The 20,679-nt window shown below is 39.5% G+C and overlaps 3 protein-coding genes across 5 annotated transcripts; all 3 read left to right on the forward strand.

Annotated features, from left to right (window-relative positions):
- Nucleotides 1-269: 269 nt before the first annotated feature.
- Nucleotides 270-4,228, forward strand: ccna1 (cyclin A1; the record flags this gene model as incomplete). Its single annotated transcript, XM_083927272.1, has 9 exons — nucleotides 270-371; nucleotides 1,947-2,105; nucleotides 2,221-2,434; nucleotides 2,524-2,639; nucleotides 2,768-2,994; nucleotides 3,152-3,356; nucleotides 3,642-3,755; nucleotides 3,854-3,987; nucleotides 4,177-4,228. Exons 1-9 carry the CDS (start codon nucleotides 369-371, stop codon nucleotides 4,226-4,228), a joined length of 1,224 nt encoding a protein of 407 aa, XP_083783398.1. The 5' UTR covers nucleotides 270-368.
- A 751-nt stretch (nucleotides 4,229-4,979) lies between these two features.
- Nucleotides 4,980-11,406, forward strand: sparta (spartin a). Of its 3 annotated transcripts, none has more exons than XM_083927485.1 (8): nucleotides 4,980-5,010; nucleotides 5,702-6,528; nucleotides 8,081-8,275; nucleotides 8,617-8,770; nucleotides 9,029-9,223; nucleotides 9,435-9,596; nucleotides 9,808-9,898; nucleotides 10,655-11,406. In XM_083927485.1, the coding sequence occupies exons 2-8, from the start codon at nucleotides 5,728-5,730 to the stop codon at nucleotides 10,914-10,916; spliced, it is 1,860 nt and encodes a 619-aa protein (XP_083783611.1). In that variant the 5' UTR covers nucleotides 4,980-5,010; nucleotides 5,702-5,727; the 3' UTR covers nucleotides 10,917-11,406. The 3 variants fall into 3 exon arrangements, with proteins under 3 accessions (XP_083783611.1, XP_083783610.1, XP_083783612.1); XM_083927484.1 differs by lacking the exon at nucleotides 4,980-5,010 and adding an exon at nucleotides 5,014-5,149; XM_083927486.1 differs by lacking the exons at nucleotides 4,980-5,010; nucleotides 10,655-11,406 and adding exons at nucleotides 5,014-5,149; nucleotides 10,106-10,180.
- A 195-nt stretch (nucleotides 11,407-11,601) lies between these two features.
- ccdc169 (coiled-coil domain containing 169) lies at nucleotides 11,602-19,444 on the forward strand (the record flags this gene model as incomplete). Its single annotated transcript, XM_083927273.1, has 8 exons — nucleotides 11,602-11,735; nucleotides 11,837-11,919; nucleotides 12,672-12,782; nucleotides 13,751-13,791; nucleotides 16,564-16,662; nucleotides 17,206-17,259; nucleotides 17,746-17,822; nucleotides 19,255-19,444. Exons 1-8 carry the CDS (start codon nucleotides 11,659-11,661, stop codon nucleotides 19,442-19,444), a joined length of 732 nt encoding a protein of 243 aa, XP_083783399.1. The 5' UTR covers nucleotides 11,602-11,658.
- Nucleotides 19,445-20,679: the final 1,235 nt, after the last annotated feature.

Consider the following 20,679-nt stretch of genomic DNA (forward strand, 5'->3'; position numbering starts at 1 on the left):
GAAAACACTGGCGTATGTTATTACACTGTCCATCTGTGAGTCCAGTTCACACACATTCACAAATCCAGTGAGGGGTTCCTGACGCATGACGTCGTCGCCCGTCAGCTGTTGCGTCCGGACACGTAATTGGACAGAACCGTTCGGAGGAAACAGCTGATTAGTTCACAAGGAAACCTGGAGGAAACTTTCCCCGCTGGACTAAAACACCCAGGGAAGCCGCTTTAAGTCGCTTGAACGGACAGAGGTCGCTGTTTGTCTCCAAACAAAGCAACAGATAGGCTCCGAAAGTTCCCGATCTTTTCTCCGCTTCACCGGAATGCGCAGGTTTTCCACCGTCCTAACCTAACGGTAAACTGTTGAACCTGGTTATGGTGAGTTTTCAGCCAAGGACAGGCGCAGGTTTTATCTGTAAAGCTGACGTGAGCCTACTGTTGAGCTCCGTGACACACTGAAGCGACGCACTTGAGTTGCATGTTTGTTTTCTCCCTCTGTTTGTGTTAACTTGTGTGCCTGGGATCGATCGAGACATTGTTGTAACCATGGTAATGGCGTTTCTGACGCAGGAGAATGGTGTGGAGATTTGCGCACCCCATTTCACACTTCACCGAACTCAATTAAATGTGCACCGATGGTCTTTTATTAAAATACTTTAAAAAAATACTTATTTGGTTTTACACACGTTTCCCCCAATTGTAGGACCAGCCAGCATCATTAGTTTAGTTTCTCTCTTAGTCTGTAAAGTGTCCTGAGATAACTTCTGTTATGATTTGGCACTATAAATAAAATTGAATTGAATTGAATTGAATAGTCTGTTTTTAAAAATGTCTTTTGGACATTTAGATGCAGAGCTGAAACCATGAATACATTAAATTATATTCACAGGTACCAGCCTCTCAAATGGGACAATTTGATTTCTCTCCTGGAGATATACACTGGAGATCAAAATTAGAGACCAAATTATTAATACTTGATTTATTCTGAAATATTGTTGTTTTTTATTGTCCATAATTGATAGACTATACGCTGTGGCTATACCACTGCTGTACTATCATGTTTTCTTTTTATTAATAACCAAGGCACTTCGAAAGAGACCTTTATTTTGTGAAAAAAACAGTGAGCAAAATTAGAGAACCGTAACCATTGTGTCAGAAGAGAAGATTTAAACAATGTTTTTTCAAAAATGAAACTTGCTTTGAATGACCTCAGCACATCTGTGCCCAGGGGACACCCACACAGACATGGTTTGATCTTGGTCCGTTCTTCTTCAGTCTCTTCCACAGCTCGGTAACAGTAGTGGGTTTCTTAGCCATTACTTTGTTGCCAAGGATTTTCCAGAGATTCTCTATGAGGTTAATCAGTAAAGTGAATATCTTTGGGTTTTTGGAATTGAAACTATTTAAACGTATCACCCTGGGCTCTGGGAAATGTAAAATGGGTATTTCTCACTTTTTTTCTGACAATTTATAGACAAGGGAATTAAACGTGAATCACTATTGCGAAGTGTTGATTTTTATAAGCTATGTAGATTCTGTACTTTGGTCGGGGAGGCAATAAAGTAACCACACAACCATAATGACTAACATAACAGCTGTGGTTTCCAATAACATAAAGCAATGACTGTCATGGCTCAGGTTTCATATATCCTCATGTTGCTGTGGGTGATGATTCTTTTGTAATTTTGTTGAATTAGAATTTGAATAGAGGCCAGAAAAGCTCATACAATCCAGTATTTTCACTATTAAAAGCAAATGTGAAAAAGGTAAATCATCGTAATACTAATAACAATGTTCGCTGTTATTTAAATTATCTTGCAACCCCTCAGATTTGTTGAAAACCACAGGCCTACTGTACACACTGACAACTACAACATAATATGTGCCACCTTGCAGGTGTATATGTAATAATTTATGCATCTACTTTATCTTTCTCCATCTTCTTGTTTAAAGATGAGCTTTAGCACAAATGCCCATTGTGGCAGTCACACTAGCAAAGAAAACACTGCGCCTTCAAGCAAAATAGATGCACTGCAGGTACAGCGAGCCAAGCAGCGGACAGTCCTTGGTGTGTTGTCAGAAAATGAGCAGCGTGGTCGATCCCTCAGCCAGGTAAGTGAGGGCACAGGGGAGAGAGCATTTACAGTTTGTGATTTTCATTTACCCCTCACAGAACAGCCACACTTCAACTTAATGCGACAATCACGCCGACTATTTTTCTCCACAGGGAAGCCAATTTTCCAAACACAGTTCCATCTCAGACAGCTCCCAGCTCGCCTTTATCGGCCATCCCTCCAGTTCCAGCTATGATGTGTACGTTGAGGAGGCTTGTGAAGTTGTTCTCGCCGCTTCTGGTCAAGAAGTGGTCTCAGACAGCTATTATGCCGAAACTGCTGCCCTGCAAAATGAAGATTTCAGACTCTTGTTGGAACTGAGTTCAAGTGAGCTTGGCAAATACAAAAACATCTACTGAATAATTTGTCTTGTTCAGTCTTTATTTTCTTCACCAAACTGCTGTTTACTCTTGTAGGTTCATGCCAAGATATGTCTATGCAGTCTGAAGCAGATAAATCCCTGATGTCAGAGGAGGTGCTGTGTGTTTCCGAGTACACAGAGGACATTTACCTGCACTTGAGGGAGAGTGAAGTGCGAAATTATCTGTACTATGAACACTCAATCATTTCTTTCATATTACCGTATGTGGGCAGCATTAAATGCATTGCAGTTGTAGATTTTTTGCTCAATATCATAGCTGCTTTTGCTTCTAATGCCAGATGAGGTCCAGGCCAAGGCCGGACTTCTTAGAGAACCATCCAGAGATCACCAGTAGCATGCGGGTCGTCTTGGTGGACTGGCTGGTGGAAGTCGTCCAGGAATACAAGCTTCGTTCTGAAACTCTGCACCTTGCCGTCAACTATTTGGATCGCTTTCTCTCCTGCACGACATACGTGAGACGGAGCAAACTGCAGTTGGTCGGCACCGCTGCGTTACTGATCGCTGCGTAAGCACATTTGTGTTTTTTCTTTTAAAGATTTGAAAAGGTTTCTTGTCCAGTCCAGTCACTGATTTGTTAAGAACAACTCAGTCAACTTATGGAGTTGCAAGGACTCAGAGCTTGATGACAATTTACAACCTGATGATGATCTGTCACCTTGTAGAAAATATGAGGAGATCTTCCCTCCTGAGCTGAACGAGTTTGTGTACACCACAGACAGCACCTACACTAGGAAGCAGCTGATTCAGATGGAGCATGCTTTCCTAAGAGTGCTTGCTTTCAAGTTGGCCGCCCCAACCACAAACCAGTTCCTTCGCCTTTTCATGTCCATCCACTCTGTCTGCGCCAAGACTGAGAACCTTGCCCTGGTGAGCAAAATCAATAACCTAAATTTCTGCCAGATTATATATTTTAACTTACAGTTTTCCTTGTCCCATGACTCTTATTATATAGGACAGACAGGAAATGGGGTGAGAAAGAGAGGGGGAGACATGCAGCAAAGGGCCGTAGGTTGTTGTCTAACCCGCGGCAGCTGCCTAGAGGACCTTTAGCCTCTTTACATGGGGCGAATGCTCTAACCACTGAGCCATCGGCTGCCCCGCCATGATCATATTTTGATGATTTACTGATTTATTTATTTTTTCTGCTTCTAGTATGTAGCAGAGTTAAGCCTGCTGGAAATGAATCCATTCCTACAGTACACCCCATCTATAGTGGCAGCTGGAGCTTACTGCCTAGCCACTTACACTGTAAATAAATCTCTCTGGGTAAGTTTATCCTGATCATTGTCTTGAGTTCCTTGTATGAGAATTTTTCATGGAATTAGCAAAATATGACTTTTTAGTTGTTTTTTTCCCCATTTTAGCCTGATTCTTTGCACGCCTTTACCGGTTTTACCACAGCTGAAATTGTGCCTTGCATGACTGACCTCCACAAGCTTTACAGCAGTGCAGCGAGTCGCCCACAACAGGCCGTCAGGGAAAAGTACAGGAGTTCAAAGTAAGGCGTAGTTTATAGTTTTTACTATAAGTTTAAAATATACGTACAGGACAACTTTTCAAGGAGCTTATGTAACTTAAAGGCCTTTGGGACCTTGCTTGTGTAGTTTGCAGATTGTCTGTATTGTTAATGCATCCAGGACACAATTTTACATCTCTAATCGCATGTCATTTATCTCTCCACTTACAGGTATTGTCATGTTTCATTGATCACTGCACCTGCTGTTCTGCCTTTCCTATGAATAGCTGCCCCAACCTTCTTTGACGCTTTTGCCAGAACATAATTAGGAAGAGAACAAAACAAACACAGCTGATTCTACAGCTAATACCATTTATGCCACACTCCTCTGGACCGTTAATTACTTTGAGGATTTTTTCCTATCATTTATGCAAATACAATAAATATGTTTTTAATAAAACCTACTTCATGAATGAAGACTTTTAATACTTGCAGCCAGTCTTCATGTGTCATGTTTTCAAATCTGGTAAGTCCATCCATCCGTCCATCTTCAACTGCTTGTCCATATCGGGGGGCGGGGTAAAAACCCACGCAGACACGGGGAGAACACGCAAAGTCCACACAGAAGGGCCCCAGCCAGGATTCAAACCAGAACCGCCACAGCTGATAAGTCATCATTTGTAATATACTATACCTACATTTTGTGTTTAAATTGTGAATAACAGCCTCTATCAAGTGATTTTAAAATATGTTGGAGCATTTTTGTGGGTTTCCTTTATCATATTTTATGTCTAAGTGTAATACGAAGGGAGTAAAACCAAATTACAATTATTAATTTTATTATTATTATTATTATTAAAAATTGCTGCAATTAAAGGAAATATGTTTTATTTATTTCAGCTTCCTTCTAAATAAACATTTTCATTTAATTATTACTATCTAAACCAACGTGTAGCCTACAGGTAGCCTATGCATTTTATTTTGAAAGTGTTTGCCGGAAGCCATATTTGTCGCGCTGGTTGGTTTGACGCTTGCCGCCCGCGGTGCGTGCGGTACATGAACCCTGTGAGTGAAGTGAACACATTGATATATTATGTGCCGGACATTTTCACATTTATGAAAGTAAAAAAGAACTATCGGAAGCTGATATAGGGACTCTGAAACCATTTATTTATTTTCTTTTGTCTGGATATTGAAGTTAAAGGTAGGCCAGATTTTAAGTTTATCATTTGTCTGGCAAGTTTTCTGAAAAGTTAACAGCCATTTGCTGTTGGATACACTCAATACTGACATGAACATGTGCAAAAAACTGGTGTTTTAAATATAAATATGCTGTCTAGAGAGGACTTCTTAAGAAAGCTCACAGGTCCATATAGACTCGTTGTTCAGGTTGAACCTGTTGTGTTTGACAGCTCAGGCTCTTTACAAACCATAACATAACACCACAGATTTTTCTCACATTTGTTCATCTACTTTTCTGTTGGCTCATGGAGTGTTTTTATGTTTTCATGTTTTTATAATCCTGACTGTCTCCCATACAATTGCATTTTTTGATCTCCCTAAAAACTGTAGAAGGCCTATACCAAAAACTCAATATGTGTATGTTATAGAACAAAAACCTGACTCATGTTACTTATCTTCCTAGTTTTTAGGATTAGCCAACTGTAAATACTGTAAAAACCTTGAAACTGCGGTTGCATCTTTTGAGATCACACTCTTGATTGTCTCTCTGCCTCCATTATTAACTCTGTCTCAGTCTCTGTGTCCCGTCTACTTCTCGGTATGACTGAGCCGGCTGAGCTGCTGCTCATCAAGGACCAGTATGAGTTGGCGTTTCATTCTCTGAGCCGTGGGCTGGCTGCTGAAGAGGCTGGGAAAAGAGCAGAGGCCCTGGAATATTACAGGAAAGGTCGACAGCACCTCAGCCAAGGAGTGGAAGTTCCCACTGGAGGTGTGAGACAGCAGGGAGCAGTCTGGGACGTGGCCAGGCAGCTTCAACAGAAGATGAGAGACACTCTGAGGACTGTCAACACCCACCTCTCTGAGCCGGAGACCTCTCAACTGACAACAGGATTTCATAGAGACCGTCTGTTGATGGATCTTCCTCCCAATCTTTATCCAGACCTGGCACTAAGCAGCCAGCCTCCCCAAAGCTCCCTCCTCCATCTGTACCCCACCATACCTGCTACCACCCAAAACACAATGCCAACCCCAACAGTCCCTCCCAGGCCTCATTCATCTCCTGTTCTGCACAAGCACACACTCCCTGTCGCAGCTCCAGGAACTATAGCCATGGCTAACCCAGTGGACCAGCCACCAGCATACACACCACAGCCAACTGTCGGCCACCGCAGTCTGTCTTACGGTCGTGCTGGAGGTTTCCTCGGGCCAGGAAAGCAGACTGGAGCAACAGCAGGAAGAGATGGACATGAGCTGCTTTTCATCCCCTCTGGGGTGCAGATGTTTTTCGTGGCACCGAATGGTCAGGTCAGCTCCCTGTCTTATCCAGGCTACCTTCGCATCATCACATTTGAAAGTCAGCACAAGGATTCCACTGCTGAAAGACCCTCAGCATTTCTACATGTGAGTATTCAGTATGTCATAATAAGTGTAGTATGACATGTGGGTGTGAGTATGCCTTCAATGCACTTTGCTTGGTTGTGTGTCATTAAGAGTGACAAGTATGTGGTGAAACAACTTCATCACCTTTAGACCAGTTTTAGAACTAACTATGAGTCATAATGTTGATAAGTAGTGTGTAACACAAGTATTAGTCCGCTAACAAATGATGGTGATGTCCACTTAGAGTTTGACAAAACATAAACGTTATGATAAAGCAAGTCAAAACTGAGCCTACAGATAGATGGATATTTGTACAGACAATTAGGATTCCAACAAATTATACTATTTATTTTCATTAGCGATGAATCTGATGTTTATTTTCTTAATTTATCAATTAATTGTTGGGTCTATAACACTTCAGAGAGTAGTGGAAAAATACCTGTCACTAATTTCCTAGAGCCATATATGAGTAGAATGTTGACCAACAGTCCAAAATAAAGAGCGATTGAGTTTATAATGATATAAAACAGAGAAAAGATCCTCACATTTTAGGAAGAATATTAGACATTTTCGCTTGAAAAAGATTGACTAATTATCAAAATAATTTTGAGTCAATGGACTTATCAGATGATTGACTTTCAGCTCCAGTTATGTTATCATTGTCTTTACAATAAACGGTGTTTAGAATATATTTGAGTGATGTGAAACTTAATATATATAACACTGAGCTGCCCCTCTCTTGTATTTATGTTTGAGCATGTATCACTCTATACTATTTATTCTAAGAAATGGATCCCATCTTTTGTCTTTTATGGCCAGGCTCCCATCCATTAGTATGACTTTCCCTGCTTTTACCCTGCCTGTGTCCCAGAGTCAATATAAAACATATAAAGGAACAATAATGTATTCTGGCAGCTCTACAAAGCGTTTATTATTCTGTGCTGTATCCTGTAGTGCAACCCATGACTCTTGTTTCCCACCAGACCGGGCTGGTGGGCTGCTCTCCTGTATTCTGGCTCTGCTTTGTTTCCCAGCAAGACAATGGTCCCATTAACAGATGACTCTGCTCTTCTGTTGTGCTGCTGGTCAGTGTCCTGCGCCCTCACAGGGGACATTTTGTCATGCGGCATACCAGTGGCACGATACAGCAGCAAGTCTGTATCTGCATTATGTCTGTGTGGATGACTGGCGCAAGACCCGGTGGGGCTAAAATCCTGTAATGTGTCTTTGAGAGGGTCAAAGGAATAAGGGATACTGCGCTTGCAGGGAAATGACAATGCATTTTAGGGCCTTGCAAGAAACCACTTTTTACATGTGAAATTTAATTAATAGGGAAAATAGCATTTGACACAGGATGATTTTCAGTTCACATCTTATAAACTTAAAACTACCACGCCCTTCTGTCTTCTTTCAAAATCTGAGGTCATTGTTAAGAATAGTGGAGGTGAAGTGTCAGAACCAGTATTTAATTGAAATTAAAACTGATGATTAGCTAGAGTGAATGCTACCTTTTTTGGTAATGATGGTACATTGGTGATGATGGTAATGACCCCAACCTCTTTGTGTTTTCAAGGTGTGTGACTGGCTGTACCCGTTGACAGCAGACACTCCAGTGCTTTTGGCTAACTCAGGGATCTTCATGTTCCCTGACACCTTGTCAGAGACGCCAGGGTCCTATGTGGGCATAGTGTTGTCCTCTGAACTGCCTGCTGTCCACCGAGAGACGTTTCAGGACCTCCTCTCCCACGTCACTGAACTCAGGGTCCAGGTCAGTCTTTACTCTTGGTACGGAGCAGATGTTCAGATGGGTATGCATGTTGTTGGATTCAATGCTTTGGAACACTGACTGTATTTTAGACGGTTTTTATTCTGGAGAGAAAAGGATGGTGTAGTTAATATGTAGTTTCATAGTGTCACGTTTCTCTTTTGACACTTCAGAGGAACTAAGTAGTCATTATGTTGTGGGTAAAAAACATTCTTAGCCAGCTGAGTCATGGCTTACAGGAATTTGCATATCCTGTCTGGGTGTATGTGCATTTTAAGCACATCTTACTATGCGTCTTGCCATGATAATTGTTTAGCTATATGACTTTATGGATTCCATGACAGGGTCCAGAGGGGGCAGGTGCAGAGGTCATCAACCTGAGTGAGAAAATCCCTCTCGGACCCTCCGAGCAGGGAGGACTGACGGTACCAACAGGGGAAAAAGACAAACCACCACTTCCTGGATGGAGTGAGAAGATGGCCCAAGGAATATTGACAGGTGTGTTTGTGTGAGCCAAGGAAAACAATTCAATCAGAGTGTTATACACAGGCTGTAAAAACAGTAGATGTCCCCATGTCTACAAATAAATGACCACTAGAGGGCAGTGTTTACCATTGCAGCAATTTTTCCAGAACTGTATTGAGTGCTGCAATGAAATCTTTGCCCAGCCACCTCTTCATTTTCCTGTAGTAGATATTTAAACAATCTGTGATATTGCTAATTTACATTTACCACCAAAGATATTTCTTTCTGTAGGAGCTACACGGTTGAGTATAGGGTTTGTGAAAGGAGCAGAGGCCACTGGTAGGGCCATTCATAAAGGCGCAGCCAAGATCCGGGACCACATCACGCCTGAGGAAACTCCTTCAGAGGTCAGCCCCCGTGTCAGCAAAGGTCTGCACGTGGCTCAACAGGCCACCGGGGGTGCTGTGCGTGTCAGCCAGTTCTTGGGTAAGGACTTAAATCTATATAGGAAACAATATATTGACAACATGATGATGAAAATACTTACTTTTAGGTGGTAATCATTTTTTCATACGGCTGTGGACAACTCTGATGAATGCTTGATTTTCTTTAGTGTTTTCTATTTTTTATTTCAGCCCATACCATTTATCTCCCGAACTGTAAATTAATATAGCTATGTACCTATGTATATTTACAGTTAATGGAGTGAGTACGGTGGCAGGACATGTGGCAGACAAGGTGGCTCCCCATATGAAGAAACAGGGCGCTAAGCTAGTCCCAGAGTCTGTGAAGAAGAGCAAAGATGGCACCCCTTCCAACTGGGATGGAGCCAAGTATGTGGCAGCCAGCAGTGTACAAGGTATAATGTAATGCTAAATTTCAGGATCAAGAATAAAGTTACACTATCACATACATCATTATACATTGTCTTACACTGGTGTTATGTTAGCTCTTTGTTTTGGCATTGGAAATGTGTTGGCATGTTAAATATTTGCGTAAAGATGGGTCATCCAAGCCTTTCTAGAGTACTCAATGTTTTTTTTTAAAAAGAAAATCTATTTCCTAACCAGGCTTCTCTACCGTTTGGTCGAGTCTGGAGACTGGAGCAAAGCTTGTTGGCAAAAGTGTTACGGCAGAGACTGTCACAACTGTGACATACAAGTAAGTTCTGACATTTCCCATTTCCACGTCTTGATAGAAATTTCCTGATTGATACTGTAAACTATTGTAGATCTGATTTCCAGCCTATATCTGAATCTATTTGGTTTCTTTAAACAGTAGAGCACTGACTCAAAAACCAGCCTACTGTGTTGCTTCCTTCTTGGTACGTTGGGAAACTGATCTGCTTTCACACCTATTTCTTTTCAGATTTAAGGGCTTAGAAAATCTAATAAAAATGTCCAGAAACAAATGACTGCACGGGGGAGTAAAGGCAAAGACTGGTGAACTTACAACTGATCAACTCTTTAATCTAAACTCTTTAATCGATCAAGTCAGAAAATAACCCCCAATTAGACATTTACCGAATATAACGCAACAGCTAAGACGGAATTGTCTTTTTGTTTCATCTTTCTTTGATTCATTTAGATCTAGAAATAAGATATGTGTTTTGGGGTCTTTTTTGACTTGATGTAGATAAAGCTGTTATGTTCGTGTCTCTCTTGGTCTGCTGACTGCAATTAAATGTCTGCTTGTGTTGGGTGGTGCTGCTCTTGCTGTTCATACTTTTGCTTTGTTACTAATAAACCGCTATAAAGTGAAATATGTCTATATATTTCTTGACCTCTGGTGTGTTGATGTGAATGACAACACTATCAATATAACGTATCACATTGCTCCAGTATTTCAATTTTGAACACACACATTTCTTCTATTATGCTAAACCACTGTTCCCTAACCATTTTATTCATGGTGAAGGTATGGTAACGATACAGGGGAAGCCACAGACACTGCTCTCAAGTCGGTGGTCAATGTTGGTGTGACTGCATACAACATTGACAATCTGGGCTTCAAAGCCATCCTGAAGACTGCAGGGAAGAAGACAGCCAAGGCCATGGTCAAGAGCTCAGAGGGACAGCCGACACACACGGAGGGGAAGGAGGCGCAGAAGCGAGAACATCCAGCAGAGACCGATGGGAAGGAAAAGCTGAAGAAAGAAGAGGAAGAAAATAAAAAATAGCTTATCACAGAAGGTTTAATTGCTTTAAGGTTTCTATCGGATTGATGGATCACCTCCTAATTTACATATTTATACAACTGAGACAAACAAATATCCTACATGATGATGATGGCAGCAGCGTTGTTTAGTGTTACATGCATTATTTTTTGTGGTATTATTTTAGGCGTGTCATTGTGTATTTATATGGACATATTTTGTGTAGCCAGTGAATTAGTACAGTAGATCGATCACCTGTATGTATGATATGTATGGACGTAAAGCAAAACGCACAAATGAAAAATATAACGTGCACATTGTAACCATGATTACCAGGGATGTTTTATAGCCTACTGGATGTTTCTTGAAAGATTTGTTCAATTTTTTTTTTTATCATGGGACAAAAACAAACACAATTATCAACTCTATGACATATTGTTTTCCTAATTATATACTACTACTCAGCAGTGGGGAAAATCAACTGGCGTTCATAGGCTTCTAAGCGTTGAATTAAGAGCTCAGTTTACAGAGGAAGTCAATTTTCAGGCCTAATTAAGCGCGAAATGAAAAATAGCTGCTTGCAATTAAAAAAAAAAAGGAATTAGCCCAATGAGATATTCGTCTGCTGTCGAAAAAACTGAAGAGGATGTTTTATTTTGAAACCTCCCGCTCGTCTCATTTATGCCCTGAGCCGGAAACAGCGGTCTCCATGGAAACCCCGAGGCACAAACTTTTCTTCAGTTGATGTCAGTTATTTTCCAAAAACATGGCTGCGGATAGCGACTACAGCAAATACGACCTGGCGCGCCTGCAGGCAGAACTGGAGCAAGAGAGGGAAATGAAGTAAGTTTTTTTTTTTTTAAGAAGAACAACTTACAAAGTTATAAATGAGATGAAGTGTTATTTTGTCACTGCAAAAATAACACGGGCTTGGCTCTTTCTAGAGAAATGCTTAAAGAGTCGGTGTCTGATCTGCGGAGCACAATGTGTGAACTGCAAGAAAGACTGCACAGTGTTGATGGGGAAGGTGAGTGACCTTTAAGTGACTTTTCACAAGATAGTTATAGTAAATATCCTGTAGTGGAAGAAGTACCTAGTGCTTTTACTTTAGTAAAAGTAGCCTCGTGATACCACACTAGAAATTCATTTCTACAAGTAAAAATCATCCATTCAGGTATTAACGTTACTTAAATAAAAGAACAAAAATATTAGCATCAATATGTAATTAAAGTACAAAAAGTAAAACTAGTTATTATGCAGGATAGCCCATTTCAGAATATTACATTTTTAGGTTATAATTATTAATGTATTATATTAATGTAAATATCACTTAATGTTGCAGCTGATAAAGGCGGTGCACAATGTTTTTACATTATATACTGCTTTTTAGCCATAGTGTGAAGCTTAATCTAAAATGATATGTTATTTAATTTGCTGATAATATGTTGTATTAACAATCAAAATCTGTAAAGTAACTGATAACTAAAATTACCAAGTAGTGTAGTGGAGTAAAAAGCACAATATTTCCTATGTAATGTAGTGGAGTAGAAGTATAAACTAGATTGAAATGGCATTACTCAAGTCAAGTACAAATACCTCAAAATCATACTCAAGTATAGTGCTTGCGTAAATGTATTTTCCACCACTGGTTATATCTGTCACCTTCACCCACAATGGCAAGATGTTATTGTTTATCAGCCCAGTCACTATTCAGTGTTGTCCTGCCAGAAATGTGACTATAGTATAAAGTGACAGTTTCTTCTGTTTATGCTGTGCCAGGAAATGAGTGGAAGACAAGGTATGAGACACAGATTGAGCTAAATGGACAGTTGGACAGACAGATGTCACTCATTCATGAGAGACTGGAGGACCTACGAGGCAACCCCATGGGTGAGTTCACAGGCAAAGGCATTTATGCTGGAAGTAGCCTACATTCGGTTATTATTGGAATCTGTAAATCAAGCTTTACACAAGAGTTAAAAAGGCTATATCAGAATAAGTTTTACTTGTCCTACACCAAGAGCAGTAGCATTGCAATTCATCCACAGAAATACTTTTAAAGGTTCCATATTTAATTATGAGTAGGAAAAGGTGCTATATAAATACTGTCAAAGTATCAAGATGCTAAATCCACAGATAAATACACACAGCCCATATTCAGAAACTGTGCCTTTAAACGAGCCATCAGAACTTCTGTAAGGTTGTGATGTCACAACTATACTCAACAGTATATAGTAGGTAGAAAGTTACGCTACAGTGTCATTTACGAAGCATTTCAGACAGAGGTTATGACAGACAGTAAGAGAAAAATAATGTGTTTTCTTTAACATTACAGCGTGTAAACGTGTTCTAGAAACCCAAAAGAGTATGAACCTAAAGATGAGTATATTATGGGACCTTTAAATACCAAAACCACTTTCAGGCAACCTCAAGATCGACAGTATCTGAAGCAGCTCAGGGTGAAGCAGCTTGGATTGGTGGAAACTTTGTCTTAGGCCCTATCAGATGGGACTAGTTTCATGTGGGGACGTGGGGTTAGGAGGTTTTAGTCCTGTCCGAATTCACCATGTCAGTAATTATTCAAGAGAATGTCAGTCAAAACTCCTTCTGTAAAACGGTCCGTAAAGAATACCTCGGGTAAAACTAGTCCTACGTAGAAAGCACATGTAACTCCTCCCACCTCTGGTAAATCAGGGATTTCTTAATCTTCCCTTTTAACTGTATTAGTATATAAAAAAACAAATTAAATGTAAAAAATGAAGAAGACAAAATGTTCATTGTGATTTATTCACCCCTTTCACACGAGTTTGTATTTTAAAGCATGCGCACATAATGCTCTCAAAATGTTTTTTTAACAGACCGATTGGCCTCCATTCGAACTTATGATGACATGCCGGCGGTGAGTGCAAACATTTTAATTTTCTACTGAGCTTCTTCTTTATCTGTTTTGTTGTATTTGTGTTACTTAGCATTTATTTTTTTCCAAGTGCAGATCCAATTGCTTTAGAGCAGAGCTGGATGTGCGTGTAAGATTAAAGCACATACCAGCAGAGAGAGCCAGAGACACAGGATGAGGAGAGAAGGCAGGCAGGACAGAGAGGATTGTAACACCAGCTGCTTTGCATTCTCCCGTTGATGCAGGCTGAATCAACCACGGTATAATCACAGCACTGTAATCACAGGATTACAAACCAAGGGAGAGTAGTGCACACTAATTACAATGCTTTAACACGCACAACCCACACTAAAAGGTTGTACAATGCAGTCTAAATATGTGTGTGTCTGTGTGCCTTAAGGCAGAACTAACAGATGCTCATTAGTGTATCCAAGGAATATTAGACTGTGGACCGAAGAGCTGCAAACTGTGAGCGTGACAGTGTGATATGAGAAGGATATAGATTCACTTTAATTAATGCAGTGAGTAAATGGGAGAACAACATTTTTCTGTAAAAAGCAAGCAATACAACAGCATGTTACAGTGTGTACAGCTCCACAGGAAGAAACCTCAATGTTTCACTGATACATTCTGCAGCATCAGTGCTAGTACAACTCCTGACTACTTGAGCTTTACGTCTGAAAATGATTTATTATAGGTAGAGATGCACTGATCGGATACCCAGATTGGATATCGGATGAATGATGTTGATCTAGCATTCTGATCCAGTCATTTCTTTTTTATTAATATCATACACAGCAATACAGTTAGAGCAATCTAGTTACTTCAATTCTATGTTTGCAACACCGGTTAGGGTTTTTTTTTATCACATTTTAAAATACCTATTGTTTTATTTATTTTTGCTGCTACTGTTAACTTGGTATTTGTTGATAAATAATATTAAGTACGACATGTGAGTGAAGCCTGATGCCTTCACTCACATAGCGAAGTGTACGGTTCATTCATCAACAGTAGAATCGGATCGGTATCAGGTATTGGCCGATACGCTCAGCCCAGGTATGGGTATTGGATTGGATAGGGAAAAACTAGATCGGTGCATCTCTAATTAAAGGGAATACTCAAGTAAAGTTCCTTCTCGGACATGAACTTAAGTGCATATATTTTATTACTTTACTTTTTATTCTATTATATTTGTACTTTTCAGGATACAAATTTTGACCCCCTTCCTGTCCGGTAAAAAACATGTGTTGCCAAAATTGGTGATTTGAAAGTATAAACTAATATTATTATTATATATTATAAACATAAGGATAAAGTGTTCCTTTATGTGTTGAGAAAATGATCCTATTTCTTAAGCTAAATGAACTCTTTACAAGGCCTCTCAGATCAGCTGTTTTTCTCAAGAAAAGTGGATTTGTTTGAGATGCGTGGTTCTCACAGGACCGTCACGCTACAAACATATGATGATCTTATAGAATATGATGCATTAATGTAGATTATAGTATATAACAGTATATAAAGGAGTTAGAATTAGCTCAACTGTAAAGCAGTAAAATGCAACATACACACAAATGCAGCCGTAATATTTATCCAGAAACATCATAAATAATAGTAAAACACTACTTTTGATAAATTTCCTGATAATAATTACATTCTACTTAACTGAATATTTCCCCAAAATGATCATTTGTATATTAATTACTCACCGAGAACTTTTTTGGTGCATGCCTGCGTGAATCAAAAATCCCAAAACTTAGGTAATCTGCAGCTGCAGTACACTGTGTCAAAGCATCTGTTTACAAAGTCTAACCGAACTCATGCACTATAATCCAAGTCTAATTTATCCAGTCGTATGCTCAATACTTCCCAAACACATACATTTTCACTAAAACTGTACTAATACAGGCCCACGAGAGTCATTTTTATACAAATGATCGTTTTTGGGGGTGTTAAGTATTCCTTTAAGTAAGTTTTCAGTGCAGGACGTTTACTTGTAGTCGAGTATTTTCACAGTGTAGTATTGCTACTTCTATTCAAGTAAAATATCTGAATACTTCTTCCACCACCGACTGTAACATTTCACTATTAATAAAATAAAGTTAAAAAATTCAGCACACACATCCAATGATTTGTGGGTTGTGGGTGTGGGACAAAAAGGCAAGTACAAAGGTATAAACGATGAGTCCACATACCAGAGTCTGCTCCTTATAGCGTTTAAAGTGTTTAATGGTGTATCACTATGTTTAATGTTTTGGGCCCCAGCCCTTTATCGGACATAACAATGATACACCATTAAACGCTATAAGGAGCAGACTCTGGTGTGCGTACTCATCGTTTATACTGTTAATACAATACTCTGCAACTGGCTTATCCACTACTGGAATGATGCATATATGTATATATATATATTTTTTTTTTTATATATATTACTGTGTCTGTAAATACGTTGTACACTGCTTACGGTGGTATTCATTTATACTAAGTACTGCTTCTTATTTTGGCGGCACAGGAACACAAAAAGCTCCAATCCCAGAAATCCAAACCCAGAAATCTCACGTAGCCATGTCTCAGCTCTTATGTGTTTATTTGGTTAATGAATAATGCATGTGCCTAATCCATTTTTGTGCTCATGTTTTCCGAATAAGTATTTTGTTATTGTTTGATCCTAGTAGATAACACCGTGTAATTCTAGTACAAACTGATTTGTAATTAGACAGCAGCAGTGCAAAACCTTTGTTATGAATGTTGCTAATTTATGGAAACACTTTGTCGCAGGAAACACTGAGACAGCGTCTGAAGCTCCTGACTGAAGAGAAGTCTGACCTCCAGAGTCAGCTGATGGACTGTCATAGCAGAATTGAACTCGAGGGAAAGGTGTGGACCTTTTGGATAGTTTGAGGGATTTTCTGTTCAGTATTGTTGAGGGTCACAATGTCTGCTGGTCCAGTTTTATTATTTCTCAGACAAGCAGCTTTGCATTTTTCCGGGTAATAAATAACAAATTACCATCATTAGCAAAGGATTGAAAAAGATTTGGCTGATAATTTTGTTTTGCATTCCTTGTTTTCTAGCAACTGTTGATGAACTGAACTGTAACCTTTGTCCCATACTGCTAGGGCCTATATGCTCTTAGTTCGGCAACTTGGTTCTTTGTTTATTGTTCTGCTCAGCAAACAGCGAGTTATTAGTTGAATAAAGGTTTAACACGCAGCATGTGCAGCCAGTAATCCATGTTCTAATCTGTTTGCTCATTAAAACTGAAGACCTCCTGAAATACACTCTAATATACACAGGCAGCAAACACTTAACAAGCACTGCACTCCGAGCAGACAGATCATTACTGACAGTTAGAACAAGTGTAGTCTATTAATGGAAAAGAATGTGACAATAAGGCCCTCTGTTTCTCTCAAATATCAGGCATTTCATAAAACCAATGATGAGAGGCGGGCATACCTTTCAGAAATTGCTAAGGTAAGCATTCCCTGTCATCCATGTCGAACGTAGCGCTCATAACTAGTTGAGCAAGTAGCTCTTAAAGCAAACCCATTGACTACTAATTAAATATATGCTACACTGGAGAATAGCTGCCATGGTAAATGCTACAACAGGATAATTCAGTGTAAAGAGCAGACTGGTGCTTTATGATTTCTCATTCATCTCCAGTGCTCTCTCCTGTTATATAATAGGTGAGTTTCTTGTTCAACCAAACAAGTGAGTCAAGGTCTCTCCGCCTTGCGTTGCAATAAAACTGGTTCCTTCAGGGCTGAAAGAAATGCAGCTGCAAGGAAACCATTTCTCTCAACATTTTGGCGACAAATCTTTAGATTTGAAGCGACAGCATGTGACTTGCTCAGGCCCGTCGTGAAGACTCAAATGCTACACATGCATGTAAACACAGTGTTTATGTGTCTGGAGTGCACGGACTGTCAGTACTCATGAATTTGTCCACTGCCACAGCTTTCCTCCACCCTTGAAGCCCAAAGAAGACAGTACTCCACCCAGCCACAAAGGGCGCCAGAGATCACACAGAGGAGGTCAGTGACACAACATTAACAGGTGATGGACACAGAACTGTGAACACTGTGGAGCCCTTTAACTCCAGAAAGATCTTTTTTTCTTGTGTGCACCAATACAAGTTATTATCATAAAAAGATAATAACTTGTGTGCCCAAAATAAAAAAAAATCACCTTTGGGAACATTTGGGTGTAAATTAATTAAAGCAGAACATCATGAGCTTGATTTAAGTTACCAAGTTATTTTAATTTGATACCAGATTGTTTAACATTTTCGATTTATTTCCAAGTGACTGTGTATATTACTGTAATATAAACAAAATATATGCTGCCATTTAATGTATTTTAGTCTTAGAGTTTGTAAAGTGCGAATGTGTATCTGCAGTCCATTGGCAGATCACGATGAAACATCTTCATAACTTGTACAATAAAAACGTGTATAAATCTTGTTAAATACAGTATGTAGAAAGCAGAGTTTTTGTGTTTAACCAAATTTTTAAATTTGCCTTTTAAGTTAATGTTAAATATGCAACAATTTGCACTGAGTTGTGGTCAAATTCAGTGCAACAAGATGTTATAGAAGATGAGATGCCTTCAGAATGAAGGGAGAGAAAGGCCCTATTGGGACGGGATTAGTTTTACGTGGGGTAGCGTAATTTTTACCAGAGCTTTTAGTCCCATCCAAATGCGCCATGCCAGTAGTTATTACAGAGAATGTCAGTAAAAGTTTTTAAAGCGATTTTACCTTCTGTAAAATGGACCGGAAAAATACCTCAGGCATGGCGGCGCTTGAAGAAGCACTCAGTTTCGTCGGCAAAATAGAATATCATATATATATTTATATAACATAATAGAGATCAGGAAGCAATGTAGTAGACACAGGAAACGACTTACTACAGGATATCTATGGCGACAGGGAGGTGACGGTAGTGCGTAAATCAAGTAACCTCCGCACTTCTGGTAGAATACAGTGATTTCTTAATCCTGTGCGAATTGGCCATTTATATTTCAAACATCCTGAGATAGAATTATTTTAGCCCACGTCTTCAAGTAAAGGTAATCCCCTCCGAATTGGGCACACAATAGAGGAGAAACCAGTATATTTAACATTTTATACAAAAGACACATTATAATCAGTTCATAGACATTCATGACTCTAAATACCTTTACCACTGTGAATAAATATATTTTTGTAAGTGGATTTGCTTTAAAATCAAACTTAATTCTGCCATTACCGACTGTTTTGATTTATAGCTAATAAAGCAATCATTATGGGCAAACAATATCAGAATGAATACAAATAATCAATTTTGAGAAGCATCTTCTTAGACTATAGTTGCAACATTTGAATTGAGACATTCAGGGTTATTCTGTCTCTCTGAAGCACTTCAATGGCAAACGTGTATATGTTACATGTTTCTGCTGAACTAACTATATTTTCTGATTGCATAGAGGGAGGAAGACCAGCAGGAAGGCCGAGGCTGATTCTAAGAAAGGAAAAGAGAGAGAAGATGAAGGAGGAGCATGTGTGAAAGGAGGAGGAGGAGGTGGAGGAGTGACAGCAGAGAGAAGAGAAGAGAAGCAATCTGAAAGGGGAAGCAAGTTACCCACCCTGAAGTACTACCTGAAACACAATTCCTAACCCAAATATTTGGTTATAGTCTTTTGAAAAAAGAGGTAATTTCAGTACTGGTTGTGCTGGAATGATTGCAGTAGAAACTTGCCAAATACTTCTCAAAGGCTGATTGTTATCTACCCATGTACCGTGTCAGTATTGTATTTCAGTGTTTATTTCATAATTGATGGCAAATACAGTGTTATAACATGTGACATTTATAATGAAGTCTGGCATAATTAAGTCCTTCCATGTTTATTTGTTTCAACAAAAGAAGTAGCTTTGAGGAGAAATGTTTAAGAGGGAGGAATATTACAGGCTTCGAGTGCAGTTAGGTCATCTCCTAATGTGCCAGAAGCCTGCTGAGTCTGACATTTCTTGTGTCACTGCAATTCTTTTCAAAAACACCTCCTACGACGTGCATTGCGTAAGCAACACCACAACCACCACTCTCTCATCATGTAGTTCATCCACAGAGCAACCAGTCACCCCCGTCCCACCCACTGACCACCTTTACTAATGTAGGTGTAAGAAAACTGTATGAGATGCTCAGTAGTGAATCTGGAAATTGCCAGAAGCCGTTGCATTTTGTGTGTGTGAAGAAGTGTGGAGGATGTGCTCAGTTCTTGTCAGCCTCGCAACACTGAACTGAAACAAAACATTGCTATCAGTGGAAACCTTGTATCTCCAAAACTGTAATTTTTCAGGAATGTGAGGTTTTGATGATAGTTTGAGGATCCAATTGTGTTACAAGATTTAGTATTTTTAATACTTTTCATCGGTTAAAACTGTATAAAACCAAAAGAGTGATCAAAAGCACTGATTTTTAAAGAAAAAGGAAAAATATGACAAAATAAGGAATTACAAGGCTTCCACCAGACATTGACAAATCACATATTCCAAAGACATGGTCTCAAAACCAGCATGAATTCATCATTTTGTCTTGTCCCTTTAGCTTTATGAATACAGCAGTTTCCTTGTTGACTGATGGCATCGGATTAATTAGCTCTACATTTGTCACAGAAAAATTAGTTTTGAGACAAAGAGCACAAAAAACAATCATAAAGGACAATTATGCATTACCCACTCTACGACTATATCCAAGACTGGCATGTCTGTGTGTTGTAGTGACAGGGGAACTGGCCTTTTACTAGAAGGGCAAAGATCAAGCCCCCAGTGTCAACAAGCATCAGGCCAGCCGAACGGTCCTTTAATGTGACACTGAATGCATGCCACCACCTTCAGCTCGCTGTGAAGAAAAT

The sequence above is a fragment of the Echiichthys vipera genome (genome assembly GCF_963691815.1).
Source record: "Echiichthys vipera genome assembly, chromosome: 14".
Classification (NCBI taxonomy): Eukaryota; Metazoa; Chordata; class Actinopteri; order Perciformes; family Trachinidae; genus Echiichthys; species Echiichthys vipera.

Coding starts and splice junctions, on each gene's coding strand:
- sparta (XM_083927485.1), top strand. CDS start 5,728: ATGACTGAGCCGGCTGAGCTGCTGCTCATCAAGGACCAGTATGAGTTG. Junction 9,224..9,434: donor GCGTGTCAGCCAGTTCTTGG/GTAAGGACTTAA, acceptor GTATATTTACAG/TTAATGGAGTGAGTACGGTG. Junction 9,899..10,654: donor GTCACAACTGTGACATACAA/GTAAGTTCTGAC, acceptor TTCATGGTGAAG/GTATGGTAACGATACAGGGG.